The sequence below is a fragment of the Hypanus sabinus genome, chromosome 11 (assembly GCF_030144855.1).
Source record: "Hypanus sabinus isolate sHypSab1 chromosome 11, sHypSab1.hap1, whole genome shotgun sequence".
In the NCBI taxonomy this organism is placed as follows: Eukaryota; Metazoa; Chordata; class Chondrichthyes; order Myliobatiformes; family Dasyatidae; genus Hypanus; species Hypanus sabinus.
In genome coordinates this window covers 60,115,336-60,136,735 of record NC_082716.1, presented here as the reverse complement: position 1 = coordinate 60,136,735, position 21,400 = coordinate 60,115,336, and the positions used below count along the sequence as shown (strand labels likewise).

General features: G+C 38.8%; 1 protein-coding gene across 2 annotated transcripts in view; it reads right to left on the bottom strand.

The window, feature by feature from the left end:
* Nucleotides 1–21,400, bottom strand: part of LOC132402005 (5'-AMP-activated protein kinase subunit beta-2-like) — a 53,006-nt gene that overhangs the window by 10,999 nt on the left and 20,607 nt on the right. For both annotated transcript variants that reach the window (XM_059984439.1, XM_059984440.1), the window contains exons 2-5: nucleotides 19,976–20,204; nucleotides 14,041–14,207; nucleotides 8,831–8,924; nucleotides 4,718–4,832 (exon numbers count right to left, since the gene is read on the bottom strand). In XM_059984439.1, coding sequence (XP_059840422.1) covers nucleotides 4,718–4,832; nucleotides 8,831–8,924; nucleotides 14,041–14,207; nucleotides 19,976–20,143 — 544 coding nt within the window. In that variant the 5' untranslated portion in view covers nucleotides 20,144–20,204. The remainder of the gene's footprint in view (nucleotides 1–4,717; nucleotides 4,833–8,830; nucleotides 8,925–14,040; nucleotides 14,208–19,975; nucleotides 20,205–21,400) is intronic.

Below are 21,400 nucleotides of genomic sequence, written 5' to 3'. Positions count from 1 at the left end.
ATCCAAGCTAGAGTCGGTGCTAAGCTCTTGTGTTTGCTCGGCAGAAATCAAGCTGTAACTGTTCAACTACAGACTTAAGCAACATTCATGGACTCAGCATAGAAACATAGAAAACCTACAGCACAATATCTTTTTGTGTGACTGTATTTTACTGATATCTTATTTATGCTTACTATCTTATGTGTTATATGTGCTTTGTACTGTCTGTGGTTGTCAGTACCATGTGTTGCACCTTGGCCCAGAGTAATGCTGTTTCATTTGGCTGTATTCAGGGGTATTCATGTATGGTTATATGACAATTAAACTTGAACTATTCTTTCCAGCTCCTGCCTATTACTGTTGTAATTAGCCTTTCTGCAATTTATTCCAATTTAGCACCTGAAGTCCAGTCTTTTCCTTATCAATAACTACCTGAAATTTTACAGTTTTGATCACTATTTCTAAAATGCTCTCTGACTGAAACTCTGATTACCTCCCAATACAAGGTCCAGGATGTCCCCCTCCCTAGTTGTACTGTCTACATACAGTGTCGAAAAAAGATCTCTTGGGTCCACCTAACAAATTCTGCTTCATCTAACAATCTTGCACTAAGAGAGTACCAGTCCATAATGGGAAAGTTAAAATCATTTCCGATAAAAAAACTTATTGTTTTTACATCTTGCCATAATCTATCTAAATATTTGTTCTTTTATTTCCTGTTGACTATTGGGAGATGTACAGTACAACCCCATCATAGTGACTGCACCATTCTTATTTGTGAGTTCTACCAACATTGCTTCACAGAATAAGCCCCAAGCATGTCCTCTCTAAATGCCACCGTGAAATACCCGCTGATCAGCAGTGCAACTCCCTCATCTGTTTTACAATCTCTCTCTAATATGTCTAAACCTTTTAAGAAGTTGTTTCCCTCAAAATGAAAGTTAGTTCAATTCAAAGTAAGTTTATTATCAAAGTATGAATATGTTGCCATATTCATTTTCTTGCAGGCATTTTGCAGGAAAATAAAGAAATAGATTTATTAAAAACTGTTGGTGTGTTGTGGATATGTTATTCTGGCACTGGAAGCATGGTGTACTTGAGGGCTACCCAGTACAATCCTCACTGTTATAATTTGACACAAATGGTGCATTTTGCTGTTCATCTCAATCTTTCTGTCACAGAAAGTCAAGATCATCTATTCAATTAAATAAAGAAAGAGAAACTGGCATTCAACATTGAGCTGAAGGCTGCTTTTTTCAGTAATATTCTTATAACCTCCTCTGAAAGGGAATATCTTGGCATCAGTCCTTTCTGCAGCAGGGCTCCCAGCTTGAGCCAACATGAACTGATTGGTTTATATCCAGTTAAATTTTTTATTAAGTTCCACAGCACAGATGGCAAGAAATTCTTTATAATCAAGTACTTAACTTTAATATTCTACAGGCCACTTCAACATCAGGCATCAGTTCAGTCTCAGAAGTAGTCCCTCAATGAACTGGGTACCCAAAAATGCTGCTATGCTTTATACATGTCAGTCATGGCACTGGGAAACATTCATACTTTTTATGAATCTCTATGATTCAAGTCCCGTTTTAGTGATTTCAATACAAGTTTGTCTATTAATACTTCACCATTAACTGAGGAAAAGTGTATGTTCAGATACCATCTTTCTGATGAGATGTTTTAACAAGTTACTGAGCACCCTCAAGAAGAGCAGGAAAGTTCGCATTGCTTCCTCATCAATGCTTGTTTCTCAAACTGCAGTAAAATAGCTTATCCAATTATTATCTCATTAAGATAATCTATTTCTGAGATCCACATAGATACAGTGGATACAAATATACCCATGATGAGGCTATTCCAGATTGATGGTTTTAATGTAAATTATGGGGCATCTGCATTGCACTTGTGGACCAAGATCTACTTCCATAAATTTCCCATTTCTCATGTACTTGCGACCCTATTGGAATGAATGAAAAAATCAGCTGACTGAAAGGCCCGTAAAACACCTTAGTCTTACTTTCATTATTTTAAACAGCTCCTGAGTGAACTGAAATGTTTTTGAATGTTTAAAAGCAATCACAAAATTAAAATGAAACACTGGCAAGCCTGTGGACAAGAACTCTCAAAATGTCAAAAACCATTCTGTCAGTGCAGTCAGTCACTTGCGCTTGATGTCTCACACTACACTTAACACTGAAATGCTGGAAGCTAGAATTCTCAGAGGAAGATCATGCCTTGAACCACCCTAGAAGAATAAAACAGCATAGAGAATCAGAGATGTTGCTGTTAAATTGAGAGATTTGCTGTCCTTTCCAACTGTTGGATCTGACTGATTAATTCTTAGATTACACTCTTTAGTTCTTATTTTCTTTGCAGTTTAATCATTAATTCTCTGCTTGTATTTTAAGAAGTCCTAATATTTTTGTTGTTCAGTTCTTTCAAGAGACCTCATGGACTTTTACGCACCAAGTATTCTTGTTGGAAGCTGCCTCCCTAAGATCCCCCAAGATCTAAGTAATATTACCTATCTATCATAGCCTCTGTCATCCTCTCCTTCTTTTACCTTCTGTTTTACCTAACATGAGAGTCTTCTCCAAGGAATCCTGTCTTCTCATGATGTGGGCAAAATATTTGAGCTTTTGTCTCATAATCAAGCCTCCTAGTCAGCAGTGTGGTTGTAGTTCTTCAAGTATTGACTTGTTGGATCTTCTTGTTGTCCAACAAACTCCAGCATCCAAGTTCAAAGGTGTCAATTTTTTTTGTATTCAGCCTTACTAATAGTCCAGCTCTCAGCCATACATCACAACTGAAAATACCATAGTCTTCACTATACAGATGTCCGTAGACAATGTTATGTCTCTGCTCTTAAGTATTTTATTTAAATTTGCCATTGCCGCCTTCCCCAGAAGTAAGCATTGTTTAATGTTGTGGCTGCAGTTACCATTTATAGAAACCTTCGAACCGAGGAAGACAAAATCCATCACTGCTTCCATTTATTACCACGGAGTTAATGGTGCTGGTCAACATAACCTTGGTTTTCTCAATACTGAGCAACAAGCCAGCTTTTGCGCTTTCTTCTTTCACTTTGATCAGAAACTTTCTCAGATCCTCCTCACTTTCACCCATTAGAGTAGTATCATCTACATATCTGAGGCTGCTAATATTTCACCTGGCAATTTTGATTCCAATATTTGAGTCCTCTAGACGAGCATTCCTCAGGATGTGTTCAGCATATAGATTAAATATGTAGGGTGACAGTATGCAGCCTTGTCATACTCCTTTCCCAATCTTGAACCAGTTTGTTGTTCCGTGTTCAGTTCTAACTGTTGCTTCTTGATCTTTGTAAAGTTTCTCATATGGCAGATCAGATGTCCAGGTATCCCCATTTCTTTAAGAATTTGCCATAGTTTATTATGGTCCACACTGTCGAAGGCTTTAGATAAATACATAGATAAACACTTCTCTGGAATTCCCTCAATTTCTCCATTATCCAACATAGGTTAGCAATTTGGTCTCTGGTGCCTCTGGCTCTTCTAAAACCAGTTTGTACATCTTCCAGTTCTCGTTCTCATTGCTACAGTTTTGCTTGCATGATCTTTAGCATTACCTTGCTAGCATGTGAAATTAGTGAAATTATTCAGTAATTTGAACATTCCTTTGCATTTGAAATATAAATTGATCTTTTCCAGTCTAAAGGTCATTGTTAGGTTTTCCAGATCTGTTGGCAAACTGTATGCAACACTTCTACATCACCACCTTTTTAAAGCTTTAAACTATTCAACTGGAATCCTGTCACATCCTGCAGCCTTATTATTGGCAATGTTTTCTATCGCCCATTCAACTTCACTTTCCAGGATGTCCAGCTCTAGATTGATCAGAGAGTCATTGCAGATGTCTTTGCTGTTGGGATCTTTCCTGTACAATTTTTCTGTGTATTCCTGCCATCTTTTTTTGATGTCTTCTGCTTTTGTAAGATCCTTCTCTTCTTTGTCTTTTATTATACTCATTTTTGCATGAAATGTTCCTTTGATTTCTCTAATTTTCCTGAATAGATCTCCAATTCTGTTGGCTTCATGCACTTCTTTGCAGTGCTCCTTTCTAATATACATATAACAGTTTAATGTGTCTAGTGGCTATACAAAGTATAATTCTGGAAAGCCCTGGTAGTTTCTTTGTTCTACATTATTTGAATAACTGCTTTCTCATTGATTAACTTGGTAATGTAGTATTTGAATACGTGCTTTCTCATTGGTTGACAATTATCTAAAAATTTGAAAGGAAATTGTCCTTATCTGTGGGTATAAAAATAGCTGTTCTATGCTCGTCGTCGTCTTAGTTCCTTTCTCTGTCTCTCTCTCTCTCTTTCTGCTTAGTAGACCTCTTACTGTCTGTTCAATTTTCCTTTGTTCTATCAACACTTAATAAAATGATCGTGAAGCAACAACTTTTGTACCTCTACTTATGAATTCTACAAGAACTTTGGATGGAAAACATCAGAATCCAACCAAACTTAACAATAATGACTATATTCAAATTTGCTCTAGTACAACCCAAGGTAATAAATTGCTTTACATGATACACTTCTCACTTGATTAAAAAGAATGAATATTAATTTAAGTGGCAGGTTTAAGTTCAATTTTGCCCTCTTGTCCCAGATTTAAATATGCTTCTTAGTAAATTGATTTGCGATTTTCATATTGATTAATTATACTAACTATTGCAATACGCACCTTACCTGAGTTATCTGAACACTCCAGTGAATCCAATTTAAGGGCATCAAACACCTCAAAATCAGATTTCTTCACCTGAATAACGTTATTGATTGTCCCAAGTTGGCTGGTTGTCACTGGCTGCGAAGTAATTAATTAGAGAGAGGCAATTTTTATGTTTTATAATTAAAATACATTTTCATGCATAGGGGCTCTGAAGGCATTTCATAAATATTATTTTTATTATAATTTTTTGTTGAATATCATTTATACAAGGTTTTCATCCACATATTTCCAAAACAACTTATATATTGTTTAATTAAACAAATATTGACACAAGAGGTCAATTTAGCTCATCATACTTACATAATCAACTTCCTTGCATGTTTACATATTTCGTATCTCAAAATATTTAGCTAATTCTTTTTCAAATGTTACTTGTATATATTCCATTTTAACATAACGCTATTGTAAAGACTTTTATCTTAAGTATATCTGTGATGGAGAGCACTCAGCAAACACACTCTTTACACATGCACGTTCACACTCACACAAACACTGCCTTGTCATTTTGCTGTCATGGTAGTGAGTGTACACACTTCGATATCTTCCCCAGTACATTCTCATAAGTAGCTCACAGTTTCTCCCTGCATTGCCACATACATTCAGAGTCAGACACCGAAGTTTAGGTAAATTTTATTCTTTAACTGTCCTTAACTGTAAGTGTGTAATTGTGTTGAGTGTTCTGCTGTTTCATGCTGTCCTCTCCCTCCATACACAGTGGAATATTCCATTTATTTAGTAATAGGGATATGTAAATGTGAATGTTATTTGTATACAGTATTTAATATAGATTAAATAATGTAGATTAAACGAGGTTGGAGGTGACATCGGATGTATGACAACTCTGGCAGAGTTTTCAAGACATTACTTCCTACAAAGCAAAATCCAACAGCATGAATAGCAGCGATGCTTCATTACCAGATGAACTCAACGTCTTGTATGTCAACTTTGTAAAGGAGAATATAACCACAGCTGTGAAGTTCCCTGCTGCACCTGATGACCCTGTGATCTCTGGCTCAAGAGGCCAATGTTAGGCTGCCTTTAAAGAGGGTGAACCCTCGCAAGGTGGAGGGTTTCGATGGAGTATCTGGTAAGGCTCTGAAAACCTGTGCCAACCAACTGGTGAAAGAACTCAAAGACATTTTCAACCTCTCACCGCTACAAGTGAAAGTTCTCACTTGCTTCAAAAATGGCAACAATTGTACCAGTGCCCGAGAAGAATAATGTGAGCTGTCTTAATGACTATTGCCCAGTAGCGCTCACATCTACAGTGATGAAATGCTTTGAGAGGTTGGTCCTGACTAGACTGAACTCCTGCTTCAGTAAGGACCTGTATCCATTGCAATTTGCCTATCACCACAATAGGTCAACAACAGATGCAATGTCAATGGCTCTTCACACAGCCTTGGACCACCTGGATATCACAAACACCTATGTCAGGGTGCTGTGCATCGATGTAGCTCAGCATTTAATACCATCATTCCCACAATCCTGATTGAGAAGTTACAGAAACTGGGCCTCTGTACCTCCCTCTGCAAATGGATCCTCCGCTTCCTAACCGGATGACCACAATCTGTACAGGTTGCTGATAACATCTTCTCCTTGCTGACCATCAACACTGGTGCACCTCAGGGGTGTATGTTTAGCTCTCTCTCTCTCTAAACTCATGACTGTGTGGCTAGGCATAGCTCAAATACTATCTATAAATTTGCTGATGATACAACCATTGTTGGTAGAATCTCAGATGGAGATGAGAGGGCGTATAGGAGCGAGATATGCCAACTAGTGGAGTGGTGTCACAGCAACAACCTTGCACTCAACATCAGTTAAGATGAAAGAGATGATCGTGGATGAAGGAACACATACCAATCCTCAGAGAGGGATCAGAAGTGGAGAGAGTGAGCAGTTTCAAGATCTCTGAGGACCTAACCTGATCCCAACATATTGATGCAGTTATAAAGAGGCAAGATAGTGGCTATACTTTATTAGGAGTTTGAGGAGATTTGGTATGTCAACAAATATACTCAAAGACTTCTATAGATACACCATGGAGAGCATTCTAACAGGCTGCATCACTGTCTGGTATGTGGGGGGGGGGGGGGGGGATGGTTTGGGCTACTGCACAGGACTGAAAGAAGCCGCAGAGGGTTGTAAATTTAGTCGGCTCCATCTTGGGTACACAGAACATCTTCAAAAAGCGATGTCTCTGAAAGATAGCGTCCATTATTAAGGACCTCCAGCACCCAGAATGTACCCTTGTCTCACTCTTACCATCAAGTAGGAGGTACAGAAAAGCCTGAAGGGGCACACTCAACAATTCAGGAACAGTTTCTTCCCCTCTGCCATCTGATTCCTAGACAGATATTGAACCCGTGGACACTACCTCACTTTTTTTTAAATATATATTATTTCTGGTTTTTGCATAATTTTTAATCTATTCAATGTACGTGTGCTGTAATTGATTTACTTATTTCAGGGGTCAGCAACCTTTTTTGCACCGCGGACCAGTTTAATATTGACAATACCGACCGACCAGATGGGGTTATCTGGTTAATCACAACCAGAATATAGCTGATAAGTCAACTATGAGTCACTTATAAGTGGCTAATACACTCAATTTCTTATCTAAAAGGGTTTATCTAACAAATTTAATTTTAAACTCATAGTGCATATTTTCCTCGCATGAATATAGTGGTAAGTCAATTATAACTCACTTATAAGTCAATAGCATCATAACATTTCAAGGTAATGTTTGGAAATTAAACACACAGTGTATATTTTCCTCATATGAACATATAAAATCACTGCACCGGTGAGAGAACAAGGTAAGGGCTGGAGGTCCCCATACCATGGCCGCAGCAGTCGCAGTCCGCAGAGAGCAGCCGACAAAAGTTTGGTTCGAGGGATGACTTTCAGCAGATCGCAGTGAGGTAGCTGCTCTGCTACTTATGAAACCCTGAGCCTGAATTAAGATGTCTGCAAATATTTTAGCACTGGGTTCCCCACAAAACATTTGGTGTGCTAAACAGGTTTAGAGGTGGCACCCATCTGTCCGTGCTCCAAGCCAGTATCAACGGCACTCCTCGCCGACCGCATGAGGTGGCAGTTACCCAAGGCCAACCAGTGATCCCTGGTGCGAGGGTATCACTGCATTTAGGCAACTGATGACCCTCGCATGTGTTCAACAGTGGGCGTGACAGGGAATGAGGAAAGGTGCAGCTGACTCATATTATTTCATATCACCAAATCATATTGTTTCCTTGCGGCCCTGTAGCACACGCTTTGTGGCCTGGTGGTTGGGAACCACTGACTTATTTAATTATTCTTCTTCTTCTATACTATGTATTGCATTGAATGGACACATGCCAGTGATAATAAACCGGATTCTGATATTTCTATTTATTTTGTAATATGATAGTAATTACATTGTGGGGTGTTTCATATTCTAATTCATGTGTTCACTTAAGTTAACTTTGTTAGCAATTAAAGATGGTATGCCTTTGCGCTGAATTAAAGGAGTTCATTGCCCCCACTATGAGAGAGAAATATAGAGACTGCCAGGATTTCACATTAGACAAGAATAAGTATGGAGCTATTGTGTTTCTTGTAGATATCTTTTAGTACATATTGGCAATTTTTTCACTAGTTTCACTAATTTTCACTAAATTTTGTAAGTTTAATTTTCGTTGCACCAAATAAGCATCCTTGCACTACAGTGCTAAGTGACTCAAACCATTTTTTCTTCGGTAAAATTAAAGGTCATAACCCACATTTTTAACAGTGCCTTCATTCCATTTATAATAATTCCAGAGGAAACCCAATATATAAATTCATCAACCAGTGCAACTACAGTTTACCATTCTCAAACTTTATTACTGTAATCCTTTTTCCCACCTAACCTCCCAATGGCAAAGGTCATTAATTCAAATCATTCTGCAATTAGCAAGAAATTATCCCACTTTGCAATGTAGATGTAACACAATATATATTTTTTCTATTTTCATTTTCTCCCAACCATATCATAGATTCAAGATTTTTAAAAATCTAAGTGTATTAAAAATTAAATGAGCACATACCTCTGATGGATCATGAGCCCACTGCCCATCTACAAAGAACTTGTACTGGTGTTCTCCTTCAGGCAGATCAAGGATAGCAACAAAGTCATTGTGGCTGTTAAAAATTAGAAAAGCTACACTGTATTATTAAAAACTTTATGAACAAACAAAATCAACAGATTTTTGTAATATCTTTTCAATTTTCTCATTTTCCCTCTTGTGGAAAAAAATCTATCTGTAATCCTGAAGTCTTTATTATGACTTTGTAACTTTTGTAAACTGTAATGTAATGAAACAGGGTCTATGAAATCCTAAGGTGCTTTGCTGGTTTAGATGAGAAAACACTTGTGTGCTTGTGTTGAGAACAAACTATTTACTTTGATGACAGGCAATTGTTTTCTGGCCTGGGGGATGTTTGACAACAAGAAAAACAGGATGAAACTTCTAAAGATCAAATGTGTGAACAAAATAAAGATGAAAATAACAGACGAATGTAATGTTATGGAATGGAGCAATCTAATCACTGTTCCTTGTGGAAAAAAGGTATAAAAGTATTTTGATTTAAACCGAAGAGCAGAGCTATATTTCCAGATGAAACTTGGCTACAAGTATATCTCCCCTTGCAAGTAAAATAATAACTGTGTTAACAATGTGATCCACTCTGAATTTGTTGTAGTTTGGTGCTGACTCATTATGCTGCAAAGACGTGGCTTCTGTCTCGGCCCTGCTCGTCTACGTTGGAAGACCTAGCTGAATGGTACCTGACACCCTTCTGACTATATCTGTGCAGTTCAGTCCGTTCTGAATCCAGTTAGAAGCTACTAGGAAACTAAATGGCTCAGAATGTCTATTATCCATGAACTTTTACATCCACGCTATATATGGAAATGCAAAGCAGATTTATTACCAGAACTCATGTAAGGCTGTGCCAAACCAAGATGAAGCTGGAAATTGGCAACTCTTTACGTACAGGTCCAAAGGGAATTATCAAATATTCCCGATTAGGACTAATACAGGTAAAAACCACAGTCACGGCCAAGGGTACTTCAGTAAACATCATTTTAGGACATGTAAAAATCTATCGATCCTCTAAAACCAGTGGACACCAGACTGCAGACTCTCATTGTGGGTGTGAGAAAAAGAAATCGAGGAAAACCTGCTGGTCTGCAAGTAATAAAACTGAAACACATAGCCCTTACTCCCCGACTTCCTATTATCCTGCTGATGAATGTACAGTCTCTGGAAAATAAAACCAAAGACCTCGGAGCAAAGTTGCAATACGTACTAGAGGGACATCAGGAACTGCTGTGTACTTTGCTTTCAGGAAACATGGCTCACCCCCACCATTTTGTATGCAGTACTGCAGCCCGAGAGCATCACCATCCATTGTAAAGAGAGAACAGCTGAATCTCTTAAACGTAGAGGTGGTGGAGTATGCTTCATGATTTGCTGCAAAGATGTGGCTTCTCTGTCTCAGTCCTGCTCACCCAACCTGGAATATCTCGAGGTCAAGTGTCATCCCTTTTATCTGCTGAGGAAGCTTTCTGCTTCATCCTGATCATGGTGTACATTCCACCCCTGGCCAACATCAAGAAGGCACTGGAGGAGCTGAACACTGATTAGCAGTCACAAAATAGTACACCCTGATGCCTTTTCGATCATTACAGGGGATTTAGAACAAGTCAGCTTGAAGAAGTCTCTGAACAACTATCACCTCTTGAAACAGAGGAGCCAACACACTTCACCAGTTATACCACCATAAAGAACACTTCCCAGATCATCTCACGCACATACCTTGGAAAGTCTGATCACCTGGCTGCACTTCTACAGACGAAGACTGAGGTCTGCAGCACCAATGGTGAGGCCCATGAAGGTATGGTTAAGGGAGGTGGAGGAGTACTTACAGGATTGCTTTGAATCAGTGGACTGGACAATATTCAGGGATTCATCTTCAAATCTTAATGAATGTGACACAGTTGTCGGTACTTCATCAAATGAAAAGCCATGGATGAATCAGGAGTCTCATGGGTGCTGAGGGATAGATCTGTGGCATTCAAACCTGGTGATCCAAAACTATGGAAGAAGTCCAGGTTTGGCCTATGGAAGAGTAGTTTAAGAGTGAAAGAGCAATTCCAATAGAAATTCCGGACACGTGCTAGCTCTCGCAGGGTTTACAGATCATTATTTCCTAAAGGAAAAACCGGTCATCATGATTGGCTGTGATGCTTCACTCCCCATGTGCTTGATCTCTTTTATGCATGCTTTGAAGGAAGAATAAAACTAAGCCTGTGCAAATCTCTGCAACATCTATTGACCTTGTGATCTTGGATTCAGAGGTAATGTCAGAACATCTTTCAAGAGGGTGAACCCTCTGAAGGCGTCAGTCCCTAGTGTACTTGGACACTGAAAACCTGTGCCAACCAATCAGTGACAGTGTTCAATGGCATCTTCAATCTCTCACTGCTGCAATCAGAGGTTCTCAACTGCTTCAAAAGGGCAATAATTACACAAATGCTCAAGATGAGCAGGGTGAGCTACTTCTATGACAAGTAATGAAGTGCTTTGAGAGGTTGGTCATAGCCAGAACCAACTCTTGCCTAAGCAAGAACCTGGACCTGCTGCAGTTGCCTATCACCTATCACAGGTCAACAGAATGCAATCTCACTGGCTTTGCACTCACCCTTCAGCTCAGTATTCAACACCATCATACCCTCAGTACTAATTAACAAGCTCCAAAATCTGGATCTTTGTACCGCCCTCTGCAACTAGATCCTTGACTTCCTTATCGGGGTCCACAGTCAGTGTGGATCACAAATAACTTCTCCTCACAGACAATCAACACTGGTGCACCTCCAGGATGCATGCTTAGCCTACCGCTCTACTCTCTCTTCACCTGCAACTGTGTGGCTAGGCACAACTCAAACACAATCTATAAATTCGCTGATGACACAACTATTGTTGGCAGAATTGTAAATGATGGCAATGGTATAGGAGTGAGATAAGTCAGCTGGTTAAATGGTATTGCAACAACAACCTTGCACTTTATATCAATAAGACCAAGGAATTGATTGTGGATTTCAGGAAGGGGAAGTTGAAGGAACACACACCAATCCCGATCGAAAGTTCAGCAGTGGAAAGGGTGAGCAACTTCATATTTTCGAGTGTCAACATCTCTATGGATCTATCCTCAGTCCAATACATTGATTCAGTTATAGTCTAGGCACCATAGCAGCTATACTTCATTGTGAATTTGACAAGATGTGGTATGTTACCAAAAACTACAGCAATTTCTACAGATGTACCATGGAGAGCATTCTAACCAGTTGCATCACCACCAGGTATGGAGGGGTCACCCAATAGAATCAGAAAAAGCTGAAAAATTGTAAGAGTCAGCTCCATCATGGGCACTAGCCTCTCCAGCATCAAGGACATCTTTGAAAGGCGATAACTCAAAAAGGCTGCATGCATCATTGAGGACCTTCCCTCCTCCCCTAGCACATACCCTCTTCTCATCGCTACCATCAAGGGTATGGTACAGGAGCTTGAGGACACACACTCAGCACTTCAGGACAGCTCTCCCATCTGATTTCTGAACTGGACAATTAATCCATTAACACTACCTCACCATATTCTCTTTTTGTACTACTTTATTTTTTTACTTATTTCTTATTGTAATTTATTGTATTTTATTATGTATTGCACTGTACTTCTGCTTAATGCAAATTTCATGACATATGCCAGTGATATTAAACCAGATTCTGAATTATTTAGACAGTAATAACAAATCCAACCGCACAATGACACCAAATGTGTTTTTCCAAGTACTGTTTACTCTTTCTAAATTAAAAAAATGTGAAATTCCAGGTACATCTATACTTTCTAGTAATTAAACTTGATTGCCTGCAGTTAACTAAAATAGTATGCCAGTGGATGAATAAGGCAGACATATGATGGAGCATACATTAGAAATAATAAAGTTTGTGTAACATGTCAAACAACTTTTCTAAATCAATAGGAAGGATATATTGCAGAGTATTCATTTTTGTGCTTGACAAATGTGTCACCGCCATAGCGTTGAGTGTACATGGACAGGCTGCAGGAGCTTTGATTACTACTATGAGAATAAAACCATGGGAATGCAATAGTATCATGGGAACATGAAAGTTATGTGAATACAAGGCATGTGTTGACTGGTTCTGATTGGAAGTTATGTCTTTCTACCCATCTGAACCAGTCCGAGAACCCTTGGTTGTAACGTGACAAAGGAACATAAACTGTAGATATTGGGAACCAGGGTACAAAATCATGTAATTCTGACTGATATACTAAATAAAACAAACTGTTTTAAGTGTTTTAGATATCACACATTCCAGTATTATTTTGTTTAGTTACAGTTATGTTTATATGTGTGTAAAAATGATACCTTGACTGCAACATGAATGAAATCTATTATTTCTTAAAGTAACACAACTGCTAGGTGTTCCTATACTTATTCTCAATTTGTGTTGCTTCTGTTGTCAATCACAGTGTAACAGTTACTTATAAAAATAAGATCTCAAATGCACTTTAACAGCAAACAAAATAAACAAAGGTGCATCAAAATACAATCGTCTTGTTAGTGAGACACCTTCGAAGACACAAGAATTGCAGATGTCAAGATGTGAGGTAGGAAGCTGACATAGTGATTTTAAAAAAAGCAATCTACATTTGTCCTGGAGAATGACAATGAGCAATTTATTGAGGAATATATGCACGTTACTCTGTAATGCCGGTAGGGGGAAATACTGTCACTCATCATGCCACTGCAAAGCTTTATTTTGGCACCCACACACGTATAGACACAATAGTCCATGTAATAATTTTTGATTATCCAATGTACTCCTAAAAAAAACAGGCTAAAACTAGTTGAATAAGAAGCAACCTTACTAAGGTTCAACACTAAATAGGCTATTTGAGTATCATACTTTAGCAGAGATTCTATGAAGACTTTGGACTTCTTAAGCTTTAGACTTAGAAAACAGAGTATATTCTTTTAGGATAAAATAAAAGTATTCTGAAAATTGAAACTCAGCATATGAGATTTTCTGAAGGCATTTTGGAATTAGCCAATCTTGTTTACCAAAATTATACTGAAATGCAAAGATATGGAAACATCCCCTTTTGTAGAATATAATAGTATGCTTTTGTATACCAAATGAATCTTAAGCTACTTGTAAATTACACACATATACCTTTTTATAAGTGGAATCTTGGTTTGCCAATTGTTGAAGGATCCAGAAATGAATACTTCTTTTCCTCCACCATTCCAGCGGATGACAGTGGGACGAGCTTGTTGAGAAAACTTCACAGATTCATCCACATCAGAATGCCAGGGTGCAAATTCCTTATCAGTGAGAGGCTAAAATATCAAAGCACAAGTGAAAAAGTAAAACTGGAGAACACATAAAATATGAGCAAAAGTAGACAACTTGACCCCTCAAGCTTTAATAATACCTTAGCTGATTTGACTATAACCTCAACTCCACATTTCTATCCTTCCAATAACTTTATATCCTCTTGCTTATCAAATACAAATCTACTACAGAGCCTTTGAGAAAGGATTCCAAAGACCCTTAGCTATTGGAAAAAAAATGTTCCCACACTTGTCTTAAATGGGTATTGCCTTATTTTTAAATAGTGATCCTTACTCCTAGTTTTTCCCCCACAGGAGGAACCTTGCTTTCCACATCCATCCTATACAAGATCCAAAGCCTCTTTTGTTCTTATAAACTCCAATGGATACAGACCAAACAAAAACTTAAATAAAGGCAGCAGAAATAGCTTATCTGGCCCCTCAAGCCTGTTCAATCATTCAGTAAAATCACAGATGATTTTCTGTTGCCCTAACCCACCTGGACAAAAAAGACATACGTTCGGATGCTGTTCATAGACTTTAGTTCAGCATTCAGCACAATCATCCCTCAGAAACTGATTGGAAAGCTGAGCCTATTGGGCCTGAACACCTCCCTCTACAACTGGATCCTAGACTTCCTGACTGGGAGATCTCAGTCAGTCCAGATCAGGAGCAGCATCTCCAACACCATCACACTGAGCACAGGGGCTCCCCAGGGTTGCGTGCTCAGTCCACTGCTGTTCACTCTGCTGACCCACGGCTGTACTGCAACATATAGCTTGAACCATATCATCAAGTTCACTGATGATACAACCATGGTGGGTCTCATCAGCAAGAACGACGAGTCAGCTTACAGAGAGGAGGCGCAGCGGCTAATGGACTGGTGCAGAGCCAACAACCTGCCTCTTAATGTGAACAGAACAAAAGAAATGGTTGTTGACTTCAGAAAGGCACGGAGCAACCACTCACCGCTGAACACTGACGGCTCCTTAGCAGAGATTGTCAAGAGCACCAAATTTCTTGGTGTTCACCTGACAGAGAATCTCACCTGGTCCTTCAACACCAGCTCCATAGCAAAGAAAGCCCAGCAGCATCTCTACTTTTTGTGAAGGCTGAGGAAAGTCCATCTCCCACCCCCCATCCTCATCACATTCTACAGGGGTTGTATTGAGAGCATCCTGAGCAGCTGCATCACTGCCTGGTTCAGAAATTGCACCATCTCGGATCGCAAGAACCTGCAGCGGATAGTGAGAAGATCATCGGGGTCTCTCTTCCCACCATCACAGACATTTATACTACACGCTGCATCCACAAAGAAAACAGCATTATGAAGGACCCCATGCACCCCTCATACAATCTCTTCTCCCTCCTGCCGACTGGGAAAAGGCTCCGAAGCATTCGGACTCTTATAACCAGACTATATAACAATTTCCTCCCCCAAGCTATCAGACTCCTTAATACCCAAAACCTGGACTGACACTTTGCCCTACTGTCCTGTTCATTAATTATTGTATTGCCGGTACTGTTTTTGTGCACTTTATGCAGTCCAGTGTAGGTCTATAGTCTAGTGTAGCTTTCTCTGTGTTTTTTTTTTATTACGTAGTTCAGTCTAGTTTTTTGTACTGTGTCATGTAACACCATGGTCCTGAAAAACATAGTCTCATTTTTACTATGCACTGTACCAGTACTTATGGTTGAAATAACAATACAAGTTGACTTGACTTTCTTTTCTCTACATCATGTTTCCTCTATTGTCCGGAAATCTATTGATCTCACTTCTGAACATGATCAATGCCCGAGCCTCCATAACCCTTCAGGATAAAGAATCTCAAAGATTCACGATTCCCCGAGTGAAGAAATTTCTCATTTCAGTCCTTACATGGCTTGGTGTTTAATTTGATATTTTGACGACTTGGTTCAGGAGCCTCAGAAATCATCTGTCCCACCAAGCCCTCTCAGAATGGTAAATTGTTGCAATAAAAGAATTTCTGTATTGCAAATGCTGTAGTATTGATTTGAATTGTGTTTTTTGAGAGTCAAGATGGACTACTGACAATCAAAGTGAACCCTAGTGTCATTCAAGAGGGAAGATTTTCTAATTACTTTTAGTACGTAACAAACTTATACAATCAAAATAATAAAATCTGATGGCTTATAACCTGCAAGCAGAACATTCTACAGCACAGACAGACACACACACACCCACCCACCCACCCACCCATCCATCTCGGCATATTTATCTTCCTGAATCACAACTGGAAATTCTGACAGAGAAGGCTAACTTACTCCCCCTCCCCAATCATTCCTGCAGCAGAGCCGATTATAGCATTTGCCTTTTCTCCTGCACTATTTTCTTCTTCACATGTGTATCTAATTCCAACTGAAGTATATCTTGGATTCAAAACACATGAATCCAAATTTACACTGTTTGGTTCCTAACTTCAACTCTCCTTTCTAGGCAATACCTAGATGTGTGCACAAAGGCTTATCATTGAGAAAGATGGATGTTAGAAAAATGACTTTTTTGTTGATTAGAAATACTGCTATATAACAAGCAGCACAAAAAAGGGTACTTCCAATTGGCTGGGTCAGCATTCATGGTTCACACAGATTCTTGGCACTTTAACTAATGCTGTCAACATATTCTTCTGGTCCTTTCTCCCCAATGTTTTATGTAATGACCCATGGAATCCTTACATGCCATTCATTTCAAATACTCCTAGTGAATGCTGCTGGTGGTGTCATGGCATCCACACCAGACTTCAAGGTGAGTGGTTCTGAGTTCAAACCTGGCTGGCTCCTTGCATGCTTTCCATCTGCACTGGGTTGAGCGTCAAGCTAGCAACTCAGCCTCATAAAAACCAGACAAATGCTAAAGAAACAGCAAAGTTGCCACCCAATGCACAAGGCATGGAAAGAACAACAAGACTCCTTGTGGTGATTCAACATTTTTTGCATTCCAGTACAGGTTTAAAATTAAATTCCATTTTGAATTTATTAGTAGCTATCTTAATCTGTATGGCCCCAGGTTTATAGCTCATTCATATGGCACCAAATCAAAATAGTGTTTTTATAAAAGTCATCATGATTGCATTATATAAATTTATATTTCTTTATAGAAAGTAGGAAAAAATCTTAACAGGATTCTACCACACCCCTGAGAACACTTAAGGCAAGTCTTAACTGAAAGCATTTACTCAATGCTATGGGAATCATAAAATATTTCAATTAAGTATTTGTGAAATTTCTAACAGAGAAAATAAACATATTTTGCATGTGGTAAGGACCAATGAACAACAATCAGTTTTACGGGTTATGGATAAAGGATAAATAAATATGCCAGTAGAATATTCTGCAATCAAAAACCAATAATACCATGGGGCTTTTTTTGTTTCCTGAGGGCACATAGAGATAAAATATCATGGATAATGATAGACAGGCCAATGGCAACCAATGCAGTGGTCTGTTGAAAATTGCATTACATTCAATTTCTTCCAGAACCTCCCTCTAAAGTGGCAATATAGACAAAATAATGAGAGGATTGGGATGATTTTGAGAGTAGTTTGCACAGAAGAGAGTGCTGGGATGGTTCTGAGAAAGCATAAATAAAGAGGGCAGAAGAGAGATAGGCTGGTGACTAGCAGAATGGAGGGGAAGATCAGGAATGTCAGCTAATCAGGAGTCATGGGGATGGTGTTACGAATGTGCCACAACTCTGAGGGGCCAAAGGGTACAAAGTAGCCCCCTCCTTTTTGAGAATCGCAAGATCGCTATTAATTCGGGTCTGGGACACAGGAAATGAGAGAGAGACACGCAGGATCCTCAAGGTTTGGGATGTGTCCTGGGCCTCCGAAAGACAAAGCCACAGATAACGGCCATTGTCTCTGGGAGACGGAATTGTGTATTGAGTACTGTATATTCATTGAAGCCCTCAGGGAATGACCAAAGTGAGTTGGTTGAGGGATGGCACCATCCCAACCTGATTGACATCTGAGACCCCGTGAGTAAGGATAAAAGAGGGTCTGGGGAACAACCCCTTTAGACGCCCCAGGAGAAACACTAGAAATCCCATGACAGCATTTAATAGCGACAGCCGGTGGAGCCCACGTGTCCTTTCCCGTTGCCTGGGATTGGCGGGACTGACCATGGAAGAACGGCTTAGCTAAAAGGAAAAGGACACCAACGACATTTCGAAGGATCAACATCATAAAAAAGGAAACTCTGGCAAGTTCCAAAATCTCTCTCTCTTGACCCCAACGAAAGGCCGCAGCCTGAATGAACTAAAGTGAATTTTATATTTCCTTCGGACAATACATTATCCCCTAGACAACGATAGAGCTATTTCTTATTGATTATTGTTATACCCGCACCCTTTGATCTAGTATTGACGACGTATAGTATCTGTATGTTTGCATTGATATTATTTTTGTGTATTTTTACCAATAAATACTGTTAAAATAGTACCATCAGACTTCAACGGACCTCTCTATCTTTGCTGGTAAGTTACCCAGTTACGGGGTGCGTAACAATGGGACAATATAAAGAAGTGATTGCAAAGGATAGAAAGGCATGAGTAGGACTATCACAGATAAAATAGGTGCCTTTGTTTTTCCATTATCATCACAGATAAAGCAGAGAAGTGACATATGCCTTATTTCTCCATTTCCTGTGGTAATTTCATACACCTTGGAGATCCAGTAGAATTTTGTGCAAGTGATGTCAAATGAACATAGTGCTCTATTCAGTACCCCACAAGTATTAGTATTAGGATGTCAAGGGTGCTGATGTGCCAAAATCAACATGGGTCAGTCTCCTGTTCTAACATGCAAAACCACCTTCCATGCTTACAGTGTGGAAAAGATAATGAAATATTTTGAGTTTTTGAAGCTGGGTGCAATTCTATGACTTTTAGTGTTACCATCGAGTTCTAGATAGAGTGGATGTGGAGTGGATGTTTCTTATAGTGGGTAAATCTAGGACCACAGGGCACATCCTCAGAATAAAGGGATATCTCATTAGTCAGGGCATCAAAGATTACAGGGAGAAGACAGGAGAATGGGTTCAGAGGAATAATAAATCAGCCATAATGGAATAGTGGAGCAGACTCAAAGGGCTGAATTGCATAATTCTGCTCCTATGTCCTCAAAGTTCAAAATAAAATTTATTTGCAGAGTACATACATGTCACTACATAGAGCCCTGAGATTCTTTTTCAATGGGCATACTTGGCAAATCTATAGAACAGTAACTGTAAACAGAATCTGTAAACTGCAAAAAACTGTGCAAATGAAGATAATAAATAGCAAAAATAACAAGTATGAAATAACAAGATGAAGAGTCCTAAAACGAGTATAGTTATTCCCTTTTCTTCATGAACCTGGTAGTTGAGGGGTGGTAATTGTTCTTGAACCTGGTGGTGCGAGTCCTGAGACTCTTGTACCTTCTACCTGATGGCAGCAGTGAGAAAAGAGCATGGCCTGGATGATGAGGATCTTTGATGATGGATGCTACTTTTCTTGGGCAATATTTTATGTAGATGTGCTCAGTAGTTGGGAAGATTTCACCCATGATGTACTAGGCCAAATGTATTATCTTTTACAGGATTTTACACTCCAAGGCCTTATGGTCTTGGCAAGTTTGGGGGTCACAAGCTGAATCTTGATACACAGCAGTAAATTTAGAAACTATCCTGCCAGCAGAACAGTTAACAAACAATTTGTTCTTTAATGAAATAAATATTAAGCTAGAAACAAGTAGTATAAATTCACACTGCACCTTTGAGTCTTGTGTATGAAAGATGTTGGGATCATCAGAACTATCCACCATAATCTTAGGACGTTCATTCTCCTTTGATGATTGAGTAATTCCCATGTTGTCAGCACGCTGAGACTTGTGGCCACCATGGCGATCTGCTCCCATGCGATCACTGCTAGTGTTGCCCATTGCATTAATAGTCCTGATGCTATTGCTCCTATATTAGAGTAACAGTTCCACAAGCGGGTTGCTGTATGAATAAAACAAATTTTTAAAATAGCTGTTTGTTAAAAGGATAACAATCTACTCTTGCCCATGAACAACACTAAACACCCAAACTATAGAAAAAGAAACGTCTAACTAGCTCAGGGGTTTCCAAACTGGGGTCCATGGACCCCTCAGTTAATGATAAGGGTCCATGGTATACAAAAGGTTGGGAACCCCTGATCAAGTAAAAGTAGTACTTAACATTATGATCTAGACTTTATTTCTTGTACTATATTTACAATTTGGATTTTAAAATGTTAGAAAGAATTTACAATACACAAATACCGGTAGCTGGAGAAGAAAATTTTGTGCAAATATCTAGGCTTCTCCGATGACAATTTAGTGTGCAAATGTACTGTTTAGTGGAATTGAATTGTTCAAATCTTGTCGTGTTTTTCCACAAAATTACTGATCTTCTGATAGGCCAACAGGCAATGATACTTCATGATATGTTACACAACATGACTGACTGAGACATTTACAATTTTCCTTTCAGTTTAGCTCATTTGTAAAGGAAATGAATGTATATAACAGTAAATAAATGAAAAAAATAGCCATTCTAAATGGCGCCTGCCATGAGTACTTGGGTCTAAACCGATAAGGCAAATATTAAATACAGTGAATTCCAGTTTATTGGGACATCAGTTAATCACGGCAGCCACTTATTTGGGACAACACTTAAAGAACAAAAACTACTCAAGAAAATAGCCAGGATTCCCTTTGTTTATTTGGGACAGTATGCCGTTTAATTGGGACAGGTGACTATTGCCAAAGGGTTCTTAACTAGCATCAGTTATGTGAACTTGAGTGCCCGTTTGACACAACACCATGCTTAGAACAAAGTTTTCTTTAATAGCATTAGCCATGTGTGTTTGTGTTCAAAAAGCAGTTAATTTTGTCACTGATAATTGGTGAGAAATAAGCAGCAAGACAATTTAGAACTGTTTTGCTCACTGCAGTTTCAAACTTTCAAGCTTGGAGATACCAGGAATGACCTGGAGTGAAAATAAAATTATTTTACTCCTTCAGCAAGTTATGAACTATTAAAACTTTGAAGGTATCAACAATAACCTTGAATGTTCCAATGAAAATGAAAATTTGTAGGATGCAATCATCAAAAGTAGTCAATTTTTTATACTGCTTTTGTTTATTTACATAAATAAAAAAAACAGTAGTGTA